Source organism: Zonotrichia leucophrys, chromosome 1 (genome assembly GCF_028769735.1).
Source record: "Zonotrichia leucophrys gambelii isolate GWCS_2022_RI chromosome 1, RI_Zleu_2.0, whole genome shotgun sequence".
In the NCBI taxonomy this organism is placed as follows: domain Eukaryota; kingdom Metazoa; phylum Chordata; class Aves; order Passeriformes; family Passerellidae; genus Zonotrichia; species Zonotrichia leucophrys.
The window spans coordinates 116,260,167-116,279,366 of record NC_088169.1 but is presented as its reverse complement, the minus strand read 5'-3'; the positions used below and the strand labels follow the sequence as shown (position 1 = coordinate 116,279,366).

Here is a 19,200-nt window from a genome sequence, read left to right as displayed (position 1 = left end):
CCGTGCTGCCCCGCGTCCCGCCTGGCACGGCGGCGGGGGCGCGGACTACGTTTCCCTGGGTGCCCTGCGGGCGGGCGGGCGCGCTCGGTGCCGCGCGGCGGCGCTGTTGGCGGAGCCGCTTCCGGCGCGGCGGGGCGGGGGCGGCGCTCTCGGGGGTCCCGGTGTTCCCGGTGCGTTCCCGGCTGTCATGTCGGCCCTGGAGAAGCAGCTGCATCTGGGCCGCCTCCCGCCTCGGCCCCCGTTGCCCGGCGGCGGCGGCCAGTCCGGGTCCAAGATGCGCATGGGGTAGGCGGAGGAAGGGCAGGGGCGGATGCGGAGAGCGGGGGGAGCTCGGGCGAGAGGTGACAGCGGAGCGGAGGCTCTGCAGGGCGGGGGGTCGGGCCGGGAGTCTGGAGGGACCGGGGGTCTTTGTGGGGGGATCTGCCAGGAAGGGAGGCACGGTATTCCGGCTCTGGACAGGGAATGGTTATTACTGGGTGATCTGGACAGGGAATGGTCATTATCGGGGGATCGGGACAGGAATGGTCATTTTCGGGAGATCTGGACAGGGAATGGTCATTATCGGGAGATCGGGACAGGGATTTGTCATTTTTGGGAGATCTGGACAGGGAATGGTCACTACTGGGGGATCGAGACAGGGAATGGTCATTATCGGGGGATCGGGACAGGGATTTGTCATTTTTGGGAGATCTGGACAGGGAATGGTCACTACTGGGGGATCGAGACAGGGAATGGTCATTACCGGGGGATCTGGACAGAGGGAATTTGGACAGGGAACGGTCACTGCTGGGGGATCTGGAGGGAGGCATGGTCATTGTTAGGGGTCTGGAGGGAGGGCTGGTCCTGCTTCCCCGTGTTCCAGGAGAGTGACACCTGGATTAGGCTTCTCCAGCCGCAGAGGCACCAGTGCCCAGCGTACCCTCCGGCTGGGAGGGTGCTGGGATCAGCTCTCCAGCGCTTTCCTCCCGGTGCTTTTGCCATCAGTGCTTGCAGGAAGGGTCCAGCATCATGTCTGGGTGGTACCTCAGAGGGGGAGAGGTGTGTGGAAATTCTCAGGAGCTGAATTCCTCACCTGCAGCTGGACTGTGGTGGTCCTTGTGGGGGTCCCTTTCCAAGTCAGAACATTCCATGATTCTGTGAAACGGGATTTCTCAGCCGCAGACACCCATGTGAAGTGACTGCCAAGTGACTTTAATCCCTGCTTAAATCTGCATTTTGAGATGATGGAAAAGTCGGGGATACTCTTTAATCCCTTAAGCAGGGGTTGAGAGCACATTTTGGGAGCTATGAGAGAAGTCTGACCAGTGTCTAAGGGTGTAACTTGTATTAATTTATATAATTTTTCCTGTCTTACCATGCACTGGAGGGATTTTAACCACTGTCAGGGAAATGATTATGAGTGAAACCAAATCCAGTGCTGCGGTTAAGGATCAGGAATTACCCTGGAATCTTCCCTTGGAAGCAGTGGGGAGTAATTCATAATCATGTTGTGGTTTGATTTACCCCTCTGCCACCCAGTAAATCCCTTTACAGGGATGCTCCTGTTTGGGAGGTGCTGCACATCCAGCATGGAATGGCCTCATCCAGAGGGGCCTGGGGCTTCTGTGAAAAGGAGACAAGAGGGAGTGGGATAGAAATTTCAGCTTAAGCTGAGCTTATCCTTTCCTAAGTTCAGTTCTGTTCAAACAAGTGCAAGATTCCCCCTGAAGAGAATTCCACCAAAAGAGAAAGGGATTAGTTGTACAGGGAAAACACAGTGTGATTTACAGTGCTGGCAGATGTGCAGAGCTGCCCTGAAATAGTCCTTCACAATTCTAACTTCTACAGGGAACAAATAAAAATGTTTATTTGCTGCATTAAGCATCTTGCATTTATAAACGTGATTTATTTCTGCACTTTCAATTTCTTGAGTTGCAAGCCAGGCTTTTAAAAAAATGTGTTTAACCTTAATATCCAAGAATGCCAGCAACTTGAGTTTTCCATGGCTAAATCCTCTGACTGGTGTGTGGGGCACTTTCTTTTTATTCCCTTTTTTTACCACCATGCAGGTCATCTTAATGTGACTGTGGTGTAGCTGAAAGCAGATCTTGAGAAGCAGAGGGTCAAGCATGTGAGATTGCTACAGAAAAACAGAATTTACTGAGAACTTCCTAACTTAAAAAAGTCTTACAATTTTTGGCAATATGCTGTTAAAAGGTTAATGTGTGTTTCAGTAGTTCCTAAAAACATGCCACCTGTTGCTGCATTTAAATCTGTGAAAATAAACTTGTTCCTAGCTTTTTCTTTAAAATTTATTCTTTTCTCGCTATTTTTTCAGTACAATCACTTCCTTATGTCTCTCTGTGGGAGAGTCTCATTTGGGAAGTCAAAGTGGCCGAAGCAAACTGAATAATGGAATGGCTCAGGCTGGAAAAGCCCTCCAAGATCTTGGGGTCCAGCCTTTCCCCAGCGCTGCCCCACGTCCCCAGTGCCACGTGCACACTGCTGTCAGTCCCTGCAGGGATGGGGACTCACCGGGCAGCCCTCTGGGGAGGGAATTCTCCCTGGCACCCAGCGTGGCTCCTCTGACATGCTTTGGAGTGGGTTTTGCGGGAGCAGGGGATGTGTGCTGGAATTTCAGTGCCTTTCGTGGCACGTGGCATCAGTTCCTGCTTTGCCAGCACAGTCCTCTGCTCCCTGGATTTAAGTGCTCTGCAGCAGAAATGATGGTTCCAAAAGGCCCTTTCCAAAGGAGGCTGGAGCTTCTCCTTGGCTCAGGCAATATGTGAAACTCAGCCTCTGGGAGGAATTCCGTGCCCATTTCTTTAAGGAGCACTCATGGCCAAGGCTGTGTTGGGAATTGCAACTGATTCCTTCAAATTGCTCCACAGATGAAAACCAAAAACAAAATCAAAGTCACAAAACAAAACAAAATCAGGCTTATGGGCTGACTCTGTGTTCTGTGGGGAAATAAAATAATAGAATTTGTGAAGTCACCTCCCATGGCAGCAGATCCCAACAGCTGTAGCAGCTTCTGCATTTCCTGTCTTGTTTTTTACCTTTTGCTTTTTGCTCGTGGCTCATTCAGAGTTAAGCACCTGGATGGGATTTAAAAGTGAAAGTCAGTTTGCTGTTCCTTTCCAGTGTGTGAGTAAAAATCACATACAATCTCTGAAGATCTTTGAATTATCCAGAAGGACACGATTGGATCAGATCTGTGTAATTCAATCATGGCAATTCCTACTCATTTTTTCCTTTTTAATCCACTTTTCCCCCTTGGAATCCTTTTAATAAAAAAAAAAAACATTTTATGTATTCAGCATCTCTAAGGCAGAACTTAAGATACTGTCCTTGTCAATTTTTAGAATTTCTAAATACAACTTGTCAGCCGTGGCAGTTTGTACTTGTAGATGATGTTGGATTTGCTTGGGTTCAAATATGATGTGAGAATGAAATCTCCTGATTCATGCACTTGTTCTATATTTGCTTTAGTAGTTTTAAATAGGGGCTCTCAGCAGAAAAAGGACTTTCTGAAAATGGTTCCTTCTGCTTGGGGAAACTTTTTTTTTTTTTTAATTTTAGGAAAATACCTGAGAGAAAACCCCTTCAAAAACTGGGGAGAGATTTGGTGAGCCATGTGGGCATCCTAAGGATAAAGAGGACAAACTGCACAATAGCATAAAACAGAGGGTGCCCAGAATTTGTTTTGTAATTCCAGTTTAATATGCTGGCTTGGAGTTTAAGGACCAGTCTAGAAAAGTTGTTATGTTAGATCCATTTCTGTTTTGGTTTGCTGGATACTTTAAAAAGCTATTAGTTAGTTCTGTCAGCTTAAATATTGGTCAGCAAAATATGACTTCAACATAGGAAGGTGCAAAACCACAGCTGCTGTTTATTTGGCACCCTCCTAATTCTGAATGTGTGTTGATGCTTCACTAAAAAAAGCAGCTCTAGAAAAACTCAAAATCAAGGATTCTTTTCTTTGGAGAAATGTTTTTGCTCAGCCCTCTGTGGTCACCTGGGATTTTGTGGAAAGCAGCACATTTATTGTGCCCTTTTTGGGGTCACTCACGTTTCCTCACCATTGCTTGGATGCCACATTTCCTACAGATTGCTGGTGCCACAGCAGGGCCAGGGCTGGCCCACCAGGGCGTTCCTGGTGCCCACCACATTCATGGATCAGGTGGGAAGGGCTGTGGCCAGGCAGGTGACAGCACGTGCTGATCTCCTGGAGCTGCTCAGGGCAGTGGAACCCCACAGCAGCTGTAACCTGCTGTGCAAAAGCCTGGCTGCAGCTGAAATGCTGCATTTTGAGAGGGTGAAGGAATTTATTTTCACTAGCTGCACATCCTACCTGTTCAAAACCCAGAGAGGGGAAATGATCCAAGCTGTGGGCAGTTCTCTCCCTCCACAGAAAGAACCAGAACTGGTATGGAGAGAGCATGTGATCAGGGCTGGGATGCCTTCCAGGGAAAAATTAAGCTTTGACTGTGATATTTTTTTCCTTGATCAGAGGATGAGATTAGGCTGAGGTGGTAAAAGAGATTAATATTTTCTGGATTTATGTAGGTGTGTGACTTCTCATTTTATTTAATTGAGATTTAAGAAGAAGTCTGGAAACCCACAGGAGGGAATTTGGTCCATTCAGGGGGTGGCTGGTTTATGTTTCATATCCTAGAAACATCAGGGGAAACAGAAATTTTGTTTCTGCAAAATTGAAAAGCTGCTTTGTCTGTTATTTTCTATTTCTTTAGGAAGCCAAGAATTCAGGAGAAACTTCTTCAGCAGGAATTTTTCTGCTCTGAAGGTCTTTCACCCCTCACGCCCATGCTTGATTTTAATATTCTGTGCTGCCTGCCTGCCTCCCCCAGAAGAGCTGAAGTGCAAAAACATGGTTAAAATGGTGCACTGTTACTCATCCTGTATCCTGGGCTAGAATTGAGCCTAATTATGCCACTTCCAAAATTAAGCACTACTCTTTTAGCCTTACTGAGTAAATACCAGCCCGAGAAACAAATTCTGCATCAACTGAGTCATCAGGAAAATTCTGATTGCAGAGCCTTTTGTCAGTAATGGTGGTACAAGGAGAGGGCACAGCTGCACCTTTTGAAGGAAGCAAAAAATAAATGGGTTTGTCAGCTGGGCACCTTTTGCCTGTGGTCACTGCAGACTCGGAGGTGGCACTGGGACAGTATCACTGTTCTGCTTATTTTCCCTTGGTTTGGGTCTGGGTAGTCCAAATCACCATTGTTCAGTCTTCCTTGGAATTACTCGATGAGGAAAATACTCTTTTCTCTGTTTCCACTGCATTTCCTCAATAGGAGCAACAATTAGGGGAGGATTCCTTCAGTGACAGTAAAACTCTGGATATTGTGGTTGTGTGGGCATTTCACTGATGCGCCGTTTGCTTCCAGTCTGAGCTGTTGTGTAACACCAGCGTGTTCTCTTCAGTGAGAGGAGGCCTGGATGCCAATTTCAGTGGAAGACTTTAAAAATAACTCTTTCTTATGGAATTTTTCTGTCTTGCAGCCCTGGAAGAAAGCGTGATTTTTCACCAGTGCTTTGGAGCCAGTACTTCGAGTCTATGGAGGACGTTGTGGTAGAAAATGAAACTGGCAAGGATATATCCTTTCTTCTTTCCCCATATTGAATTTGTCATAATCTCAGAGATTATGGGGGAGGTATCACGTTTTGTTTAGTTTATTTGGGCTCCTCAGCTTTTTCATGTGTTCCTTCTCATCCTCCATTATGTCTCCTGCAGGGTTCAGTGTCAGTAACCAGAACTATCTTTTCCAGGCTGACAGTTAAACTGTGCCTAGCAAGGCTGATTCCCAATATTACCTCTTTAGTAATCATTTTAAATTTAATTTAATTTAATTTTTTATAATTTGTAAAAAGTGTTTCCAACAGCCATGGCAGGGACACTCCCACTGTCCCAGGCTGTTCCAAGCCCCAAAGTCCAGCCTGGCCTTGGGCACTAAAAGAGATACAAGGGCAATCCTCTGGGCACTGTGCCAGGGCCTGCCCACCCTCACAGGGAAGAATTTCTTATGAACATTTAATCTAAATTGTCCTTCTTCTGGTTTAAAACCATTCCTTTGCCCTCTCATTATTTTGCCTGTGTAGAAATAACTCTCCATCATTTTTCCTAACGTATTTCTAGTTTTCTCTTAGTTCACTTCCCTGTTGTGCCCAGGGAGAAGAGGACAGAGGATAAGAGAATTAAAGAGGGGGAGAAAACCTGGGCAGCAGGAATACAACTCTTGAAGCTTAAACTGAGTTACATTTTTGTCCAGGTAATGCTTGAACATCCCTGTTGGTCAGATAAATGAATGGTAGAAATAAACTTCTGTTTGGTATTGCAAGCTCCAAAATCCATTCTGGTGCCTTGAAGTAGCTCAGAGAAATGTCCTTAACTGTTCATACACTTTTCGAATTTACAAAAGTGGCTTGGAGGGGCCTGTCTTGCTGCTGCTGCACGGTGGAGGCCACTCTGCCCTGTCCTGGGCTGTGTTTACTGTAAGTGAAGCTGCTGCTCTGTTTGTTGCTGCAACTGCTTGTTGCTGCTAACCCCAGTTTGCAAACAGTGTTCTCTCTGTCTCTCCTTGCAGTCTGCAATCATCAGCAGGATCCAGTGTAGGATTGTGGCCTTAGACCTCCGAGGCCATGGTAAGGCAAAGAAATAAATCTGGGCTCAAACCAGCGTGTTACATGCTCCCATTTTTTAAAGGAGATGCAATGAATCCCTCTCAGGATGACTAGGAATTCATCCTTAAGGCATCCCAATTTGATTCACAAGCAGGGATGGAAGACTGGCTTCTGTCAGAAGCTGACTCCCTGAACTTCTGCTTGAGACAGTGGTGGACTGCTTCCTTCCACCAAGGATCTTTCATATTTCCATAACCTCTAAGTGGTCCTTGCCATGAGAAATGAGGACTGTTCTTTCATTTTAAGATCCATAAAGAACACAGTTACGGGCAGTGTTTTCTACCCAAAGTACCAAGTGTTCCTGTTAATTCTGTGTTTCTTAATTATTCATGTTCATTGCAGTAGCCTTGCTCCTCATATCTGTGCCTAAAAGCTTTGTACCATCACTGCTCCAAGTCCTGAGGGGGCCTGGAGTTTTCCAACTTAAGTGAACTTAACTTGGGTTGGGTTTTTTTCAGGAGAAACAAAAGTAAGGAATCCTGAAGATCTGTCTGCAGAGACTATGGCAAAGTAAGGAAACTTATGCTCATTTCCCTTTTCACAAACCTCCCTTCTCTCCTTGGCTGAACAATAAACTACTTGAGGGCACAGTGCCTTCATTCAGAGGAGCTGGAAGATTAATTTCACGTGATTCTGATAGTTATCCCTCCTTTCCTTCCATTCTGGCACAGTGTGAAATGCTGTCCCTCCCAGCTGAGCCAGATTCCAAGAGCTGGAGTTGTTCTCCCAGTACCCCGAGTTTTTAAGCAGTGAGCACTTTAAACCTGCCACATGCTGAGGAGCTCCTAAGGGAGGTGGAGTGCTTCCCTTAGACATCCGTGGGGTGCTTTAGTCTGAATCACCAGTGTGACTCTTCCCCACCCTTGGGGTGAGTGCTCAGGGCGGGCCCACGCTGGCCTGGTAACACCCCTGAAGTCTGGGTCACACACACAGGACTTTCAGACATAAAACTGCTTTTTCAAACTGTCATGACCCACTTTGGCATGCAAATCCATCCCCCACTTGACAAAACTGTAAGAAAAGCAAATACCCACTGCTAAGCACATTATGTTCTGCCCATATTTAGTACAAAGAGACTCTTTGCTGTGACTACAACTAAATGATGAAGGATTTTGTAACCTTCCCATGGACAAATCCACTTGGTTTGTTGAGGGGAGGCCATGTGTGAAATGTATTCTGACTTGCATTGTATACCTTATTCCTGCTGCTTATGCCTTGTCAGATCCTGATGTGTAACTGTCCTGAGGAGATGCTGGATTAAATAATTAGAATATTTCAGATCTGGAGCAGCACTGCTGTGGGGGGAAAGCAAGTTCCTTTTGTTTTGAAACCTTCCCCTCTTCTTAGCAATGAGATTGAAACTTAGTCCTGAGTATCTTTTAAATAGGAGCTTAAATTATAGCTGGTGTTCCTGTTTTTCTTTTAAGTCAAATCCTCAAGCAATTTTCTCTAGCAGAGCAAACAAGCTGGTCAACCTGTTCATTTTTTCACTTGTTTTCCATTTTCAATAAAAATGGAATAATTTTTTCTAATAAAAATTGCTCAATTCTCAGGCTCCTCTGCATGGTTTTAGTCAGGAAAGCCAGCTAGGGGGGGTGTCTTTAAAATGCTCTTCAGGAGATTTCTGCTGTGAGCTCTGCTGCTGTTCTGGCGTTTGGGCATCATACCAGCCAGCTTTCCCATCCTGGGAAAAGTATCAGCAAGTGACAGCTTCGGTTTAACAGGAGATGCCTTTTGGGAAGGGTGGGGAAATTGCCCCTTGCCTGTCTGTTCTCACAGAGAGTCTCAATATTTTTGCTCGTCCTCAGTGTTGTTCATCTTTGCCATGGTCAGCAGGGCTCAGTTATTTTTGTCTCTGTAATTCCAGTCTTTCTTTTAAGAACAATGATTTTCCTTGTTTGTGCTTCCATGCAAGATGATTTGACAGCTTTTTCTCACCTTTTATTTAACATTGCCACCAGCAAGTGTCAGCCTAAAATATTTTCTACAAGGAATCACAAAATTTGGGCTGGAAGGGACTGCAAATTTCATCCACATGGGCAGGGACACCTTCCACTAGACCAGGCTGCTTGAACATCTTTTCAATTGGCATCTTTTAAGTGAGGATTCTGTTAGCAGAAGGAGAAATGGCACGGATGTGCAGGGTTTCCCGCTCTGCAGCAGTGACAGGGGAGCAAGCCGTGTGCAGCCCGGGGCTCCGAGGGGGTGTGAGGGCGCTGCCGTGCAGGCCGTGCCCGTGCGGGGTGCCAGGCGGGTGTGCTGTGCCGCAGGGACGTGGGCAGCGTGGTGGAGGCGCTCTACGGGGACCTGCCGCCGCCCATCATGCTGATCGGGCACAGCATGGGCGGCGCCATCGCCGTGCACACCGCCGTGGCCAACCTGCTGCCCAGCCTGCTGGGGCTCTGCATGATCGACGTCGTGGAGGGTGAGTGAGTGTGCCCGCCCCTGCCAGCCCTCTCCCTGCCCCTCATCCCCCGTACACCAGGCTCTGCCCCATCTTTGAACCCGCTCCATCCTCACTGCAGATCCTGGGCGCGCAAAAACCTTCCCAGTGTGGGTTCCCCTTCTCCTTCTCCTTCTCCTTCTCCTTCTCCTTCTCCTTCTCCTTCTCCTTCTCCTTCTCCTTCTCCTTCTCCTTCTCCTTCTCCTTCTCCTTCTCCTTCTCCTTCTCCTTCTCCTTTTCCTTCTCCTTCTCCTTCTCCTTCTCCTTCTCCTTCTCCTTCTCCTTCTCCTTCTCCTTCTCCTTCTCCTTCCTCCCTTCCTTCCCTTCTCCTCCCTTCCTCCCTTCCCTTCCTTCTCTTCCCTTCCCTTCCCCTTCCCCTTCCCCTTCCCCTTTTCCTTTTCCCAGGTGTACTCTCCCTCTGTTTGCCTTTTTCTTGCTCATGTCACAGGATCAGAGGATCAGCTAGGTTGGAAAAGACTTTGGAGATCACTGAGCCAAACTTATGACCTAACACCACTGTGTCACCTAGACCATGGCACTGATTTCTTTGAAACACTTTCTTGATGGGGAAGAGGGTGGCTTTTGCTGTAATGCTTAGTGCTGATAAATGATTGCTGCTTTCTCTTACTGTCTGAACATCCTACCTGTCCAAATAGCAATTTCCCAATATGACTGTTGGCTTAGAAATACTAATCTGTACTTTGCTGAGCAGCATTAGCTCACTGGGGAGCTCCAGCTGTCTGTGAGGCTGTTGCAGCCAGTTTTGTGTAGAGGGATGTGGCAGTAATCTCATCAGATGCCATGAAGATGATGAAGATGGTGCCATTTGCTTTTAGGTACTGCCATGGATGCCTTGAACAGCATGCAGAACTTCCTAAGGAGTCGTCCCAAAACATTCAAGTCGCTTGAGAATGCCATTGAGTGGAGGTAAAGCTTGGTTTCAGCCTCTGGAATCACTTGTCTGTGTAGCCTGACTCCCGAAGGAAACAAAGTTTATATAATTTGGCTGTTTACAGGCCCCGTCCCAGCCCCCTGGCACGGGTTTAACCCTGTTTCACTGCTAAAACTTCTCTCTCTTCTCAGTTACAGTGACAACGGGAGGTTCACCAGAGTTTAGCTTGAGCCACTCTGTTCAGTGTGAGAGCAGGAGCTTTGGGGATGGTTTGGGGAAGTCCTGAGATGTAGAGGAGTTTAACTCCTCCTTCTGGGCCTGCTGATTCTTTAATCTCTTCAGTAAATATTTGTCTTCTGATTTTTTTTCCATAGTGTAAAAAGTGGACAGATAAGAAATCTTGAATCTGCCAGAGTTTCTATGGTCGGTCAAGTCAAACAGTAGGTGGCCTTTGGTTTATTTCATTTATTATTTTAAAATATTTTTTTCTGTTTTACAACAACATTGATACATAAGTGCACTTGAAAATGAATATTTCTTAAAGCAAAATTGCTGAACACCTGTGGTTTAATCCTGGCTGATGTTTTGGTTTGGATTTTTTCCTTTTGTCAGGGAATCAGTTTCTGATTTTATTTTCTCAGGTGTGAAGAGGCAGCCAGTCCTGAATGCCCTAAAGCCATAGTAGAGGGAATTATTGAGGAAGAGGAAGAGGACGAGGATGAGGAAGGAGGAGGCTCTGTCAACAAAAGGAAGAAAGAGGATGACACAGAGGTTGGGAACTTGTTACTGTGTTTTCAGCTTCCCCTGCAAGAGCTGTCACCTGTGGTTATCCAAATCATTCTGATATGAAAGGGAGCCACTCCAGGGAGAGAAAACTGGATGGGAGCCAAGCCCAAATGTTCAGGCAATTTGTGAGCTATTTGTGTCAGTAAAAAATAGGAAATTGATTGCCCTGAATCCTGCAGGCTCTTCTCCTCTTGGTGTAGCTCTGGCTGACTTTCTTGTTCCCTGCTCATGTACTTTGATTTGGAGAGAGATGTAGAAGCAAGGAGGGTCATCCCTGGAAGTGTGTAATCCGCCAGAGGGAGCCAGTATTGTTTTATTTTTTATATCTGTGTATTTCTGCATTTCCAGGTGGCTCCCTGGGTTGGTTTTCTTTCTGCTCTTTCACTGATCAGTAACACAGAGCTCTCTGTCCTCCCTGCAGACAAAGAAGGAGCATTTATACACGTGGCGAATCGAGCTGGCCAAAACAGAGAAGTACTGGGATGGCTGGTTCAGGGGTTTGTCCAACCTCTTCCTCAGCTGTCCCACTCCAAAGCTTTTGCTTCTAGCTGGTACGTGTCCCTCCCAGTCCTGGTGAGCACTTCAGTGAGGGCACACTTGCATTTTAGAGCACAGGGTCAGCATTGGGCTGCAGTGGTTCCTGGGAATACCTGGGCTTCTGTGTCTCCTAAAATAGCGTGGTGTGATCTGAACTTCTCCAGTCAAAGTCAAATACAGCTGTAAGCCCTTTTTGTACCTTAATAGCAAATACCTTTTGTAAATATCCTTTTAAGTAGTAGGGAGGGGTGTGCTCTAGCATTTTTTGGCTGTGTTTCTTTCCTGTAACTTTACTCTGTCAAGGTGCAGCAGTGAAATGCCCTTGTCGTGGGTGTCAGAGGTGTTTATTTTCTGTTTCTCAATCGAATGTCTCTTTTAAAATACAGAGAAAAAGCCTGGCTCAGAGAATGGTGTTCTCTCTGGCTGTTCTCCAAAACATTTGTTTATTGTTATTATTTGTTTATTTGCTTGTAGGTGTTGACAGGCTGGATAAAGATCTGACCATTGGACAGATGCAAGGTAAATATTTAATATTGCTACTTCAGCCTTACCATAATGCTCTTTTTGCATGACAGCTTGTTGCTGTGGGTACAGTCAATATCCAAACAAATGGGCATTAAAGAATTTGTCCAGCCCAAAGTGTTCTCCTGCTGTGGTCAAGGAAAGGTGGGGAAGGTGAGGAGGGAAAGGTTCGGTTCAAAGGGCTGCTGCTGTGGGCATTGTTCAATCCCAGCAGTGGAGCTGCTACACTTCTCTTGGATCAGAGTGATTGCCTGGGAGGGCTTCTCTCTAATCCACTTTTCCCTTTGTAGCTACACCCCGGATGTTCCTAGCGAGAACACCTGGGACCATTCCAAATTGTCCCCCCTCAGTGTTTCTGACAGACAGCAGATCAAGATGAAGCACCTTCATTCATGTTTTGGGGTTTGGGCTGGGTTTTTTCCCCCCATGCCAGCCTTCCAGAGCAGCCAGTACTGGAAAGTGGTACAGGATAGCAGGATAAACATTACCTTAAGGTGAATCTGGTGAGAGTTCTAACTCGGACACTTGCCTGCATTGAGAAGCTCTGAGAAGTTCAGCTCTATTTTAGCTCCTGGGAACCTGCTCTAGTTACACCTGGAGAAGGTGAATGAAGCAGCTGGTCCGTGTTTCCTTTGGAGGCCACGGGCTGTGCATGGTGTGGAGTCTGCTGAGGCTTCCTGCCGTCCCTGGGGCCTCTTTTCCAGCTACATTTAGTGAGGTCAGTGGGTGCAGAGCGTGAGATCCGTGTGCTGACTCTCTCAATCCACAGGGAAGTTCCAGATGCAGGTCCTCCCACAGTGTGGCCACGCAGTCCACGAGGATGCTCCGGACAAGGTGAGCCCCACTGTGGGGTTGAAGCTACAATAATCCACAATCTGAAATGCAGAAAAGGATCTGTTCCTTACCACGCAGCAGAGATCATACTTCTGGGACATCTTCTGGCACCACAACTGGATTTCATAAGCAGCTTGGATTTTTCAGCTGTCTGGAAAGCCCTGGCTAAGATGTTACATGCCACAAGGCTGGGCTATGGATTTAACTCCCAGGCTCGTGGTGATGTACCTAATTCCACCCATGTGGAGTGTGGATTTCTCCTCCCTTCCTTTCCTCATGCAGTTCCCTTGCACTAAGCTGCAGCTTTAGGGGTTGGTCTGTGTTCTGTTGAGTTGGGTGGCTCACATTTTCCAAATAGAAACCAAATGTTCCTGCAGCAGCTCTGACAGAGCAGTGCTGCTTCTGGGCACTGCTGGGGTTTGTGTCCAGATGGAAGCAGGAATGTGGTGCAGCCAGCGGAGCCTGTGGTTGGGAACACATCTGGTTTTAAAGCTCATTCTGCACTGACAGCTCTGTTAAAACTCAGCCTTTCTGTGCTTCCCTTTACCAGTCTGAAATAGGTATTTCTATCTAAACATACTCAGTTCTTAATCTGTTACTGGTTTTTATACATTCTGAGCAATGTTGGCAGGCTGGACAGGGCTTGGAGCAGCCTGGTGTAGTGGAAGGTGTCCCTGCCCATGGCAGGTGTTGGAACTGGATGAGCTTTAATGTTCCTCCCGACCCAAACCATTCCAGGTTACTGTCTTGCATCCTGAATTCACCTTTTCTCCCTGCTGATTGTTTCAAGAATTACTGAAATGGGTGGAGAAAAGGTTTGGTCACTCCTTGATGGCAGGCTCAGTGTCAGAGTAAAGCTGGAGGTGTGTTACACAGAACTCTTGTTTTAAAGGAGCAAACAGTTGAGCAACAGACTGCTGAGGGTGTGAACTGTTGTTGGAAATACTGCAGGCTTTGAAAACTGACTGGGTTTTGTCTTCTCTTTGTGTCCCTTTAAATCCTGAGCTATTTTTCCCCTTCTCTCAGGTTGCTGAAGCTGTTGCAACGTTCCTGATCCGTCACAGGTTTACAGAGCCCATTGGTGGATTCCAGTGGTAAGGCTCCATGGAGCTGTGTCCCTGAGCAGGGCTCCTGCTCTCACTGCCTGTCTGGCTCTCGAGGTGGGAGGCTGGAATTTTAGCCTGGTGCTGAAAACCACAGATAAACAAACAGCTCTGAATCACAGCCACTAATACATTCAGTGTTTGTGTTCCTTTTACATTTCTCACATATTTACATGTGCTGATGAAACCTCCTTCCTGGGAAGGGAGGAGCAAAGCAGATTTCTTTCTTTATAGCCTGCCAGAAAGCAAAATGATAAATTTTATGGCAGTTAGCTTAAATAATATTTCATTAAGTAACCAAGGCCCTGTGTTGTGGAAACAACTTGCATCACACTCCCTTGGTCAGGAAATACTGGTGAGATGAGGCAGGTAAAGCTGAGTGCTTCACTCTCCATACTTATCTCATGTGTTTTCTTATCAAAATGGCCTGTGGAAGCCAGGCCCCTGTGATCAGCCAGGCAGTGAGAGAGGGGTGTGATTGATAAGCTTGATAGTCTAGGTTGATGTGTGAACAGGGAGAGAGGGAAAAGACCTAAGGACTTTACAGCTAAATTTAGGTTGTCACAGAGTTTGCAGAGAATACCTTGATGCTAACATGGAGTCTTTCTTCCGTTCTCTTTTTTGCCTCCTAGTGTGTTTCCTGCTTGTTAATATCCCGGTGTTCTCCAGCACTGACTCCCATTGTAAATAAACTGCACCAGAGGCCACTGTGATGTATCCATATCCTCTCATCTCCCAGTCCAGCAGCAGTGAGAAGTTGGTGTGAGACTCATCCCCTAGAACTAGCTCTCCAGAATATCTAAATTCCTAGGGACTTCCTTGCTGGGAAGCAGCTTCTACTGAAGACCATGAAAAGCTCTTCAGGCCCTTGGAACTGGGATCCTCCTCTCTGCTGCCACAAGGAAAGACCTCCTGGAATCCCATGTAGTCAGTCATACCAGTCTCCCCCGATTCTCAGGCTTCCTTGGACCCAGCTGCAGAAGGGCTGTTGGCAGTGCAGATCCACCGAGGGCATTGCAGCACAGCCAAAGGCTTCAGGATTTCTCCGTGGAGTCACTGGATCATCTTGGAAGTGCCCCTTAGATTTGGGTTTTATACATACACTGATTTTCCCCTAAAGCAGACGAGGAATCGGCTTCATTGGGAGCTCAGGTTTCATCTCACCAGCACCAGCCTTAGGGGTTGAGCTGTGGGAAAAGCCTGGAGGCCACTTTCCTGGGCAAAGCTGGATGGGATTGTGAACCAAAAAGGCAAGGGGAGGACTGTGAGCTCCATTTCAGAGCCTTGCAGTTTGTGAAGTGCTCGCTTCAAGTCCTCTATGGGAAGAAGAGCCTGAATAACTCCATCTACTACAGACACATCCCAGGCCACAGGACTCTGAACCTGCCTTTATGGGGAGGAGCCAAGAGCAGCAGGGACAATGTGGTCAGCAGGCAGTTTGTCTGTTTTCTGCCCCTGGAATGTGTTTGTCCTTCCCTTCTTGTAGCTGCCACACTCAGCTGGGCAGAGAGATCAGCGCCTTTGGGATGCAAAAACATGGAATGGGCTGTAGGAAGAACCCTGGGAGAGCTTGGAGTCAGTCCTGCTGATGTTGATGCAGAGGTGTAGGCAGCTGTTCTCCCCAGTATTAGAGGAAGGACCCTGTTTCCACTGTTGCTTCCTGGTTCATTTCGCTGCCTGCCTTCCAGAATTCCATGTGCACAGAGAGCTTTTCTTCAGGGTTCAGTTATCCACAGACAGCTCCTGGGCTTGCTTTCACCTAAGAGTCACTTTTGAGTGTAAGAGCAGACATGTTTTGGAGCAGTTTTCCTCAATCTTTTGCTGGTGGATGTGTGAAACCCCCTTTTTGTTGCCTGGTGCCCATAACCCCTTGCTGCTGTCCGATGATTTTAATCCTGCTCTGCCGAGGCAGAGTTCTGTGGTGATTTGGGAGCTGCCCAGTGCATGCCATGACAAGAGCCATCAGGAATCCTTGGCACTTGAGAGGTGCAGGTGGGACAGAGCTGTGACTCACCGGGCACAGCAGCCGTGGTGGCCTTGCTCCTGTCCCTTCCCTGACACAGCAGCCTGGGAAGTGCCTGGATTTGAGACAGGACAGCCTCATTGCAGAGAGGAATGCCCTCCTGGCACTTTGGGCACTCAGGTGTGACAGGAGCAATTGGTGGCTCTCTGCGCTCCCCTCTGTGAGTCACCGTGTCGATGCATTGGTTTGGTGTAATTCCATCCTGGTCTAGTTCCTGATGGATTCCATGGATCTTCAGTAGTCAAGATGCAAAACAGTTCTTTCCCCAGCCGTGTCCCCAGAATGGCCAAAAGCCCCTTTTGCAGGAGACTCCTTGGTTCAGGCTGTTAGGGATGAACTAGTGCAGCTGTCTGTCCAGTCTCACTTCCCGGGATCATGCTGTGAGTGATCTGGTGAGTCACATTCCTGCGTGGTGAAGTCACTTGGAGAGCCTGACTTGGAGTGAGCGATTCCTCGGTTATCCCTCCGATTTGTGAGCTCGGCAGAAAGCCCCAGCAAGCAGAACCCTCCGTGGAAAGCCAGCCAGTTCTGTGTTCTGCAGAAGCACCACTGGGAAAGGAACGATTCCTGCAATCCTGTGGGCTGCCTGGGATTCTGTTTTGCTGTTACCATTGAGTGAGTGAAAAGAAAATAAATATTTCAAGAGCCTGTTGAAGTGACTGGTGCGTCGCTCCGTGCCAGCTCCCAGCCCTGCCCAGGTGGCTGTTCTGGGACTCTTGTGGGGCTGGATCAAAAGGATGGATTCCTTTTGATCCAGCAGCACCCTGGGGGTGGGTGGAAGGGAAATTCCTCTCGGCTCTGTCAAGCCATGCACATTTTTGAGACTGGGCTGTTGTCTGAGGAGTATTAATGCTCCTGCTGCAGTTTCCAGGGGGCTGCAGGCTGGGATAAATGGCATTTGGTGAAGGATACACAGGCTGTGGTAAAAGTAACTGCAGAGAGAAGGAGTCTCCTCTCTGGCTCACGAGAAGCAGGGACACAGAAAAATTCCTCCCCAAAACTCCCAGCTTTGCATTTTTCCTGCAGCCTTTTGATTACTTAGAAACCTCTCTTGGTCTTGTTTCCCTTGTTGGATTGAGGATCCTTCCCAATGGAGGATCCCAAGGTTTGGCAGGAGCAGGAGATGCACTTTGGGATGCTGGTCTGTTGCAGGCTTCGTTTCAATTGAATAAAGTAAAAAAATAAATGTCTGAGACCTAGGATGGGTTTTGCCAGATTATGTGTACTGGACAAAGCCATCAGGGATTTACAGATGACTGGAGCATTGGGATTGTTGGGAAAATATTATTTCCTGTATTGCCAAAGCAGGTACTCTTGCTTTGAATAAATCAGCCCTTGAGTAAGGAATTAAACTCAGGCCTGGGGCTGTCCAGCCAGAATTTTCCCCTCAGATTGACAGGGGTGAGGCAGCAGTAGGTAAAATTGTTATTTTTCCCCTTTTGCCGTGGACAACCTGAAGAAGGCCCTTCCAGCCCTGCTTCCACGTGTTTATGATTTGCAAGCAGTGTTAGGATGACTTGCAAAAGGTGGAGCTGGGCAACACAGACCTTGGAGAATCCCTCCAGGAGGGTCTGTTGGGTGTTAGGAATAAGTTTTTGTACAGTTTAGGCCCTGGCACAGGGTACCCAGAGCAGCTGTGGCTGCCCCTGGATCCCTGGCAGTGCCCAAGGCCAGGCTGGATGGGGCTTGGGGCAGCCTGGCATGGTGGGAGGTGTCCCTGCCATGGCAGGGGTGGCACTGGATGGGCTTTAAGGTTGGTCCATACCCAAATTATTCTGATTCTGTGACTTCAGCACTGACATTTTCCCTCTTCTCCACTACTGCCTTTTCTTTTGGGAGCAGGAAGACCTGGGAAAAGGGCTGTGTGGAGTGCCTGGCAACCACTGGTTTGAACTGGTAATCCACAGTGTTGGCAATCCAGACCTGCCTCTTTAGGCAAGGTCACAAACTTGAGTTGATGGCTTTTCACTGCCAAGAACCCCTGTCCCTGGTGCATTGTGCCACCTGTCCCCGAGCCTGGTGCTCTGCTCACAGGCTGGAAGTGCCCTTCGTGTTGCCCAAAGCCGCATCCCTTGTTTGTGCTGTCCATCCGTCTGTCTGTCTGACAGTGCTGCCCCCGCAGCACTGTGTCCGTGTGTCAGTTCTCTGGAGAGCCGTGTCTCGTGTCAGCCTCATCCTGGTCTTGTTCTGTGTCCATCTCCCTCGCCTACAAATAAAGCATTTGTGAAAAGCCTGGAGTAGGAATTCCTGCTTTCCCTTTAGCTGAGATACTTGGGCTCCTTGGAGCAGCCTGTGGAGGAAGGGGGTTGATCCAGCTGTTCCTGCACCAGACCCAACCATTGGGTTTTTCTGGTGACTCATGGAAGCTTCTTGTAATCCAAAATGCTCCTCCATCCCTTCCCTGCACCCCAGTGTGGGGAATTTAACCATAGCTTTCACTTTTCCCCCTCCTTCCTGTGACCAATGACTCCCATATGTGCAGAAACATCTGGAAGTAATAAATGGGCTGGTGAGTAACCTGTGCTCTGTTCAGCCTTCTCTGCATGTTCCTGACTGGAACTGGGATAAACTGGAAGTCTTGCAGGCTGTTTTACATTCCGGCGGGTTTAACAGTTCCAAAGGGCTGCTGGAGCCTCTGTTCTGCCCAGATGCTCCCTGCGGCTCAGCCCCGTCCCTGTGTGCCCATGGAAGGGTTAATCCAGGCTGGATAAACACAGCCAAGGAGTGATAAACGCGCATTTCTGACCCCAAGCAAGGAGAGCCTCGGGAGCGCTCTGCCTTCTGTTTTATCTCCCTCCCCGGTTTCTGTCCCTTCCCTTCCAGCAGGGAAAGAGGCCAGGAGGTGATATGGTGATCTCTCTGGAAAGCTGGGTTTCCATCCTGGAAGACCTGAATCTCATTCAAATGTCACCTAGATGAGTGTCTCGGTTTAGAAACAAATTAAGAAGAAAAACGCTCTGGAAGGAGTGTTTCCTCGAAAGAAAGGGGAACAACCCCTTTCTGCCAATAGGAGGTTAACAGCAATGGGTGAAAGTGAAAAAAACCCCAATCGTTTATTCCCAGAGTGCCCACACGGCACAGGAAAAAGAAACTAAATAAATGCATGATATTGAATTGTCTGACCGTAACACCACTGCCCCCCCACCCCACACACACACTGGATATAAACAAAACGAAATTAAATGAAACAAAACGAAACAAACAAAACGAAACAAACCAAAGCATACCAAACCAAAACAAACAAAAAAAAAAACTCCCAACAAAACAGAACAAAATCCCAGGAAAGGGGGAAAAGCCCACAAGGGCCGCATTGTGGTGGGGAGCGAAGAAAATGGCGGCGGCTCCCGTCCCGGGGAAGGGGAATACAAAGGGG

General features: G+C 47.8%; 2 protein-coding genes across 2 annotated transcripts in view; one reads left to right on the top strand and one right to left on the bottom strand.

The window, feature by feature from the left end:
* The window catches only part of C2CD3 (C2 domain containing 3 centriole elongation regulator), a 40,167-nt gene extending 39,953 nt beyond the window's left edge, over window positions 1-214 (bottom strand). Inside the window, 2 exon segments of the mRNA XM_064729171.1 lie at window positions 29-142; window positions 145-214. Coding sequence (XP_064585241.1) covers window positions 29-142; window positions 145-214 — 184 coding nt within the window.
* PPME1 (protein phosphatase methylesterase 1) lies at window positions 122-18,064 on the top strand. The gene is made up of 14 exons (XM_064729137.1): window positions 122-285; window positions 5,509-5,602; window positions 6,406-6,498; window positions 6,591-6,648; window positions 7,146-7,197; window positions 8,958-9,112; window positions 9,967-10,057; window positions 10,397-10,462; window positions 10,664-10,793; window positions 11,230-11,359; window positions 11,820-11,864; window positions 12,637-12,701; window positions 13,728-13,795; window positions 14,437-18,064. Exons 1-14 carry the CDS (start codon window positions 188-190, stop codon window positions 14,453-14,455), a joined length of 1,164 nt encoding a protein of 387 aa, XP_064585207.1. The 5' UTR covers window positions 122-187; the 3' UTR covers window positions 14,456-18,064.
* Window positions 18,065-19,200: the final 1,136 nt, after the last annotated feature.

What these genes read in the sequence shown, in the direction of transcription:
- PPME1 (XM_064729137.1), top strand. Translation starts at nt 188, where the DNA reads ATGTCGGCCCTGGAGAAGCAGCTGCATCTGGGCCGCCTCCCGCCTCGG. An exon ending in CTTAGACCTCCGAGGCCATG is followed by an intron (nt 6,649 to 7,145) that starts GTAAGGCAAAGA and finishes GGTTTTTTTCAG; the next exon opens with GAGAAACAAAAGTAAGGAAT. An exon ending in CATGATCGACGTCGTGGAGG is followed by an intron (nt 9,113 to 9,966) that starts GTGAGTGAGTGT and finishes ATTTGCTTTTAG; the next exon opens with GTACTGCCATGGATGCCTTG.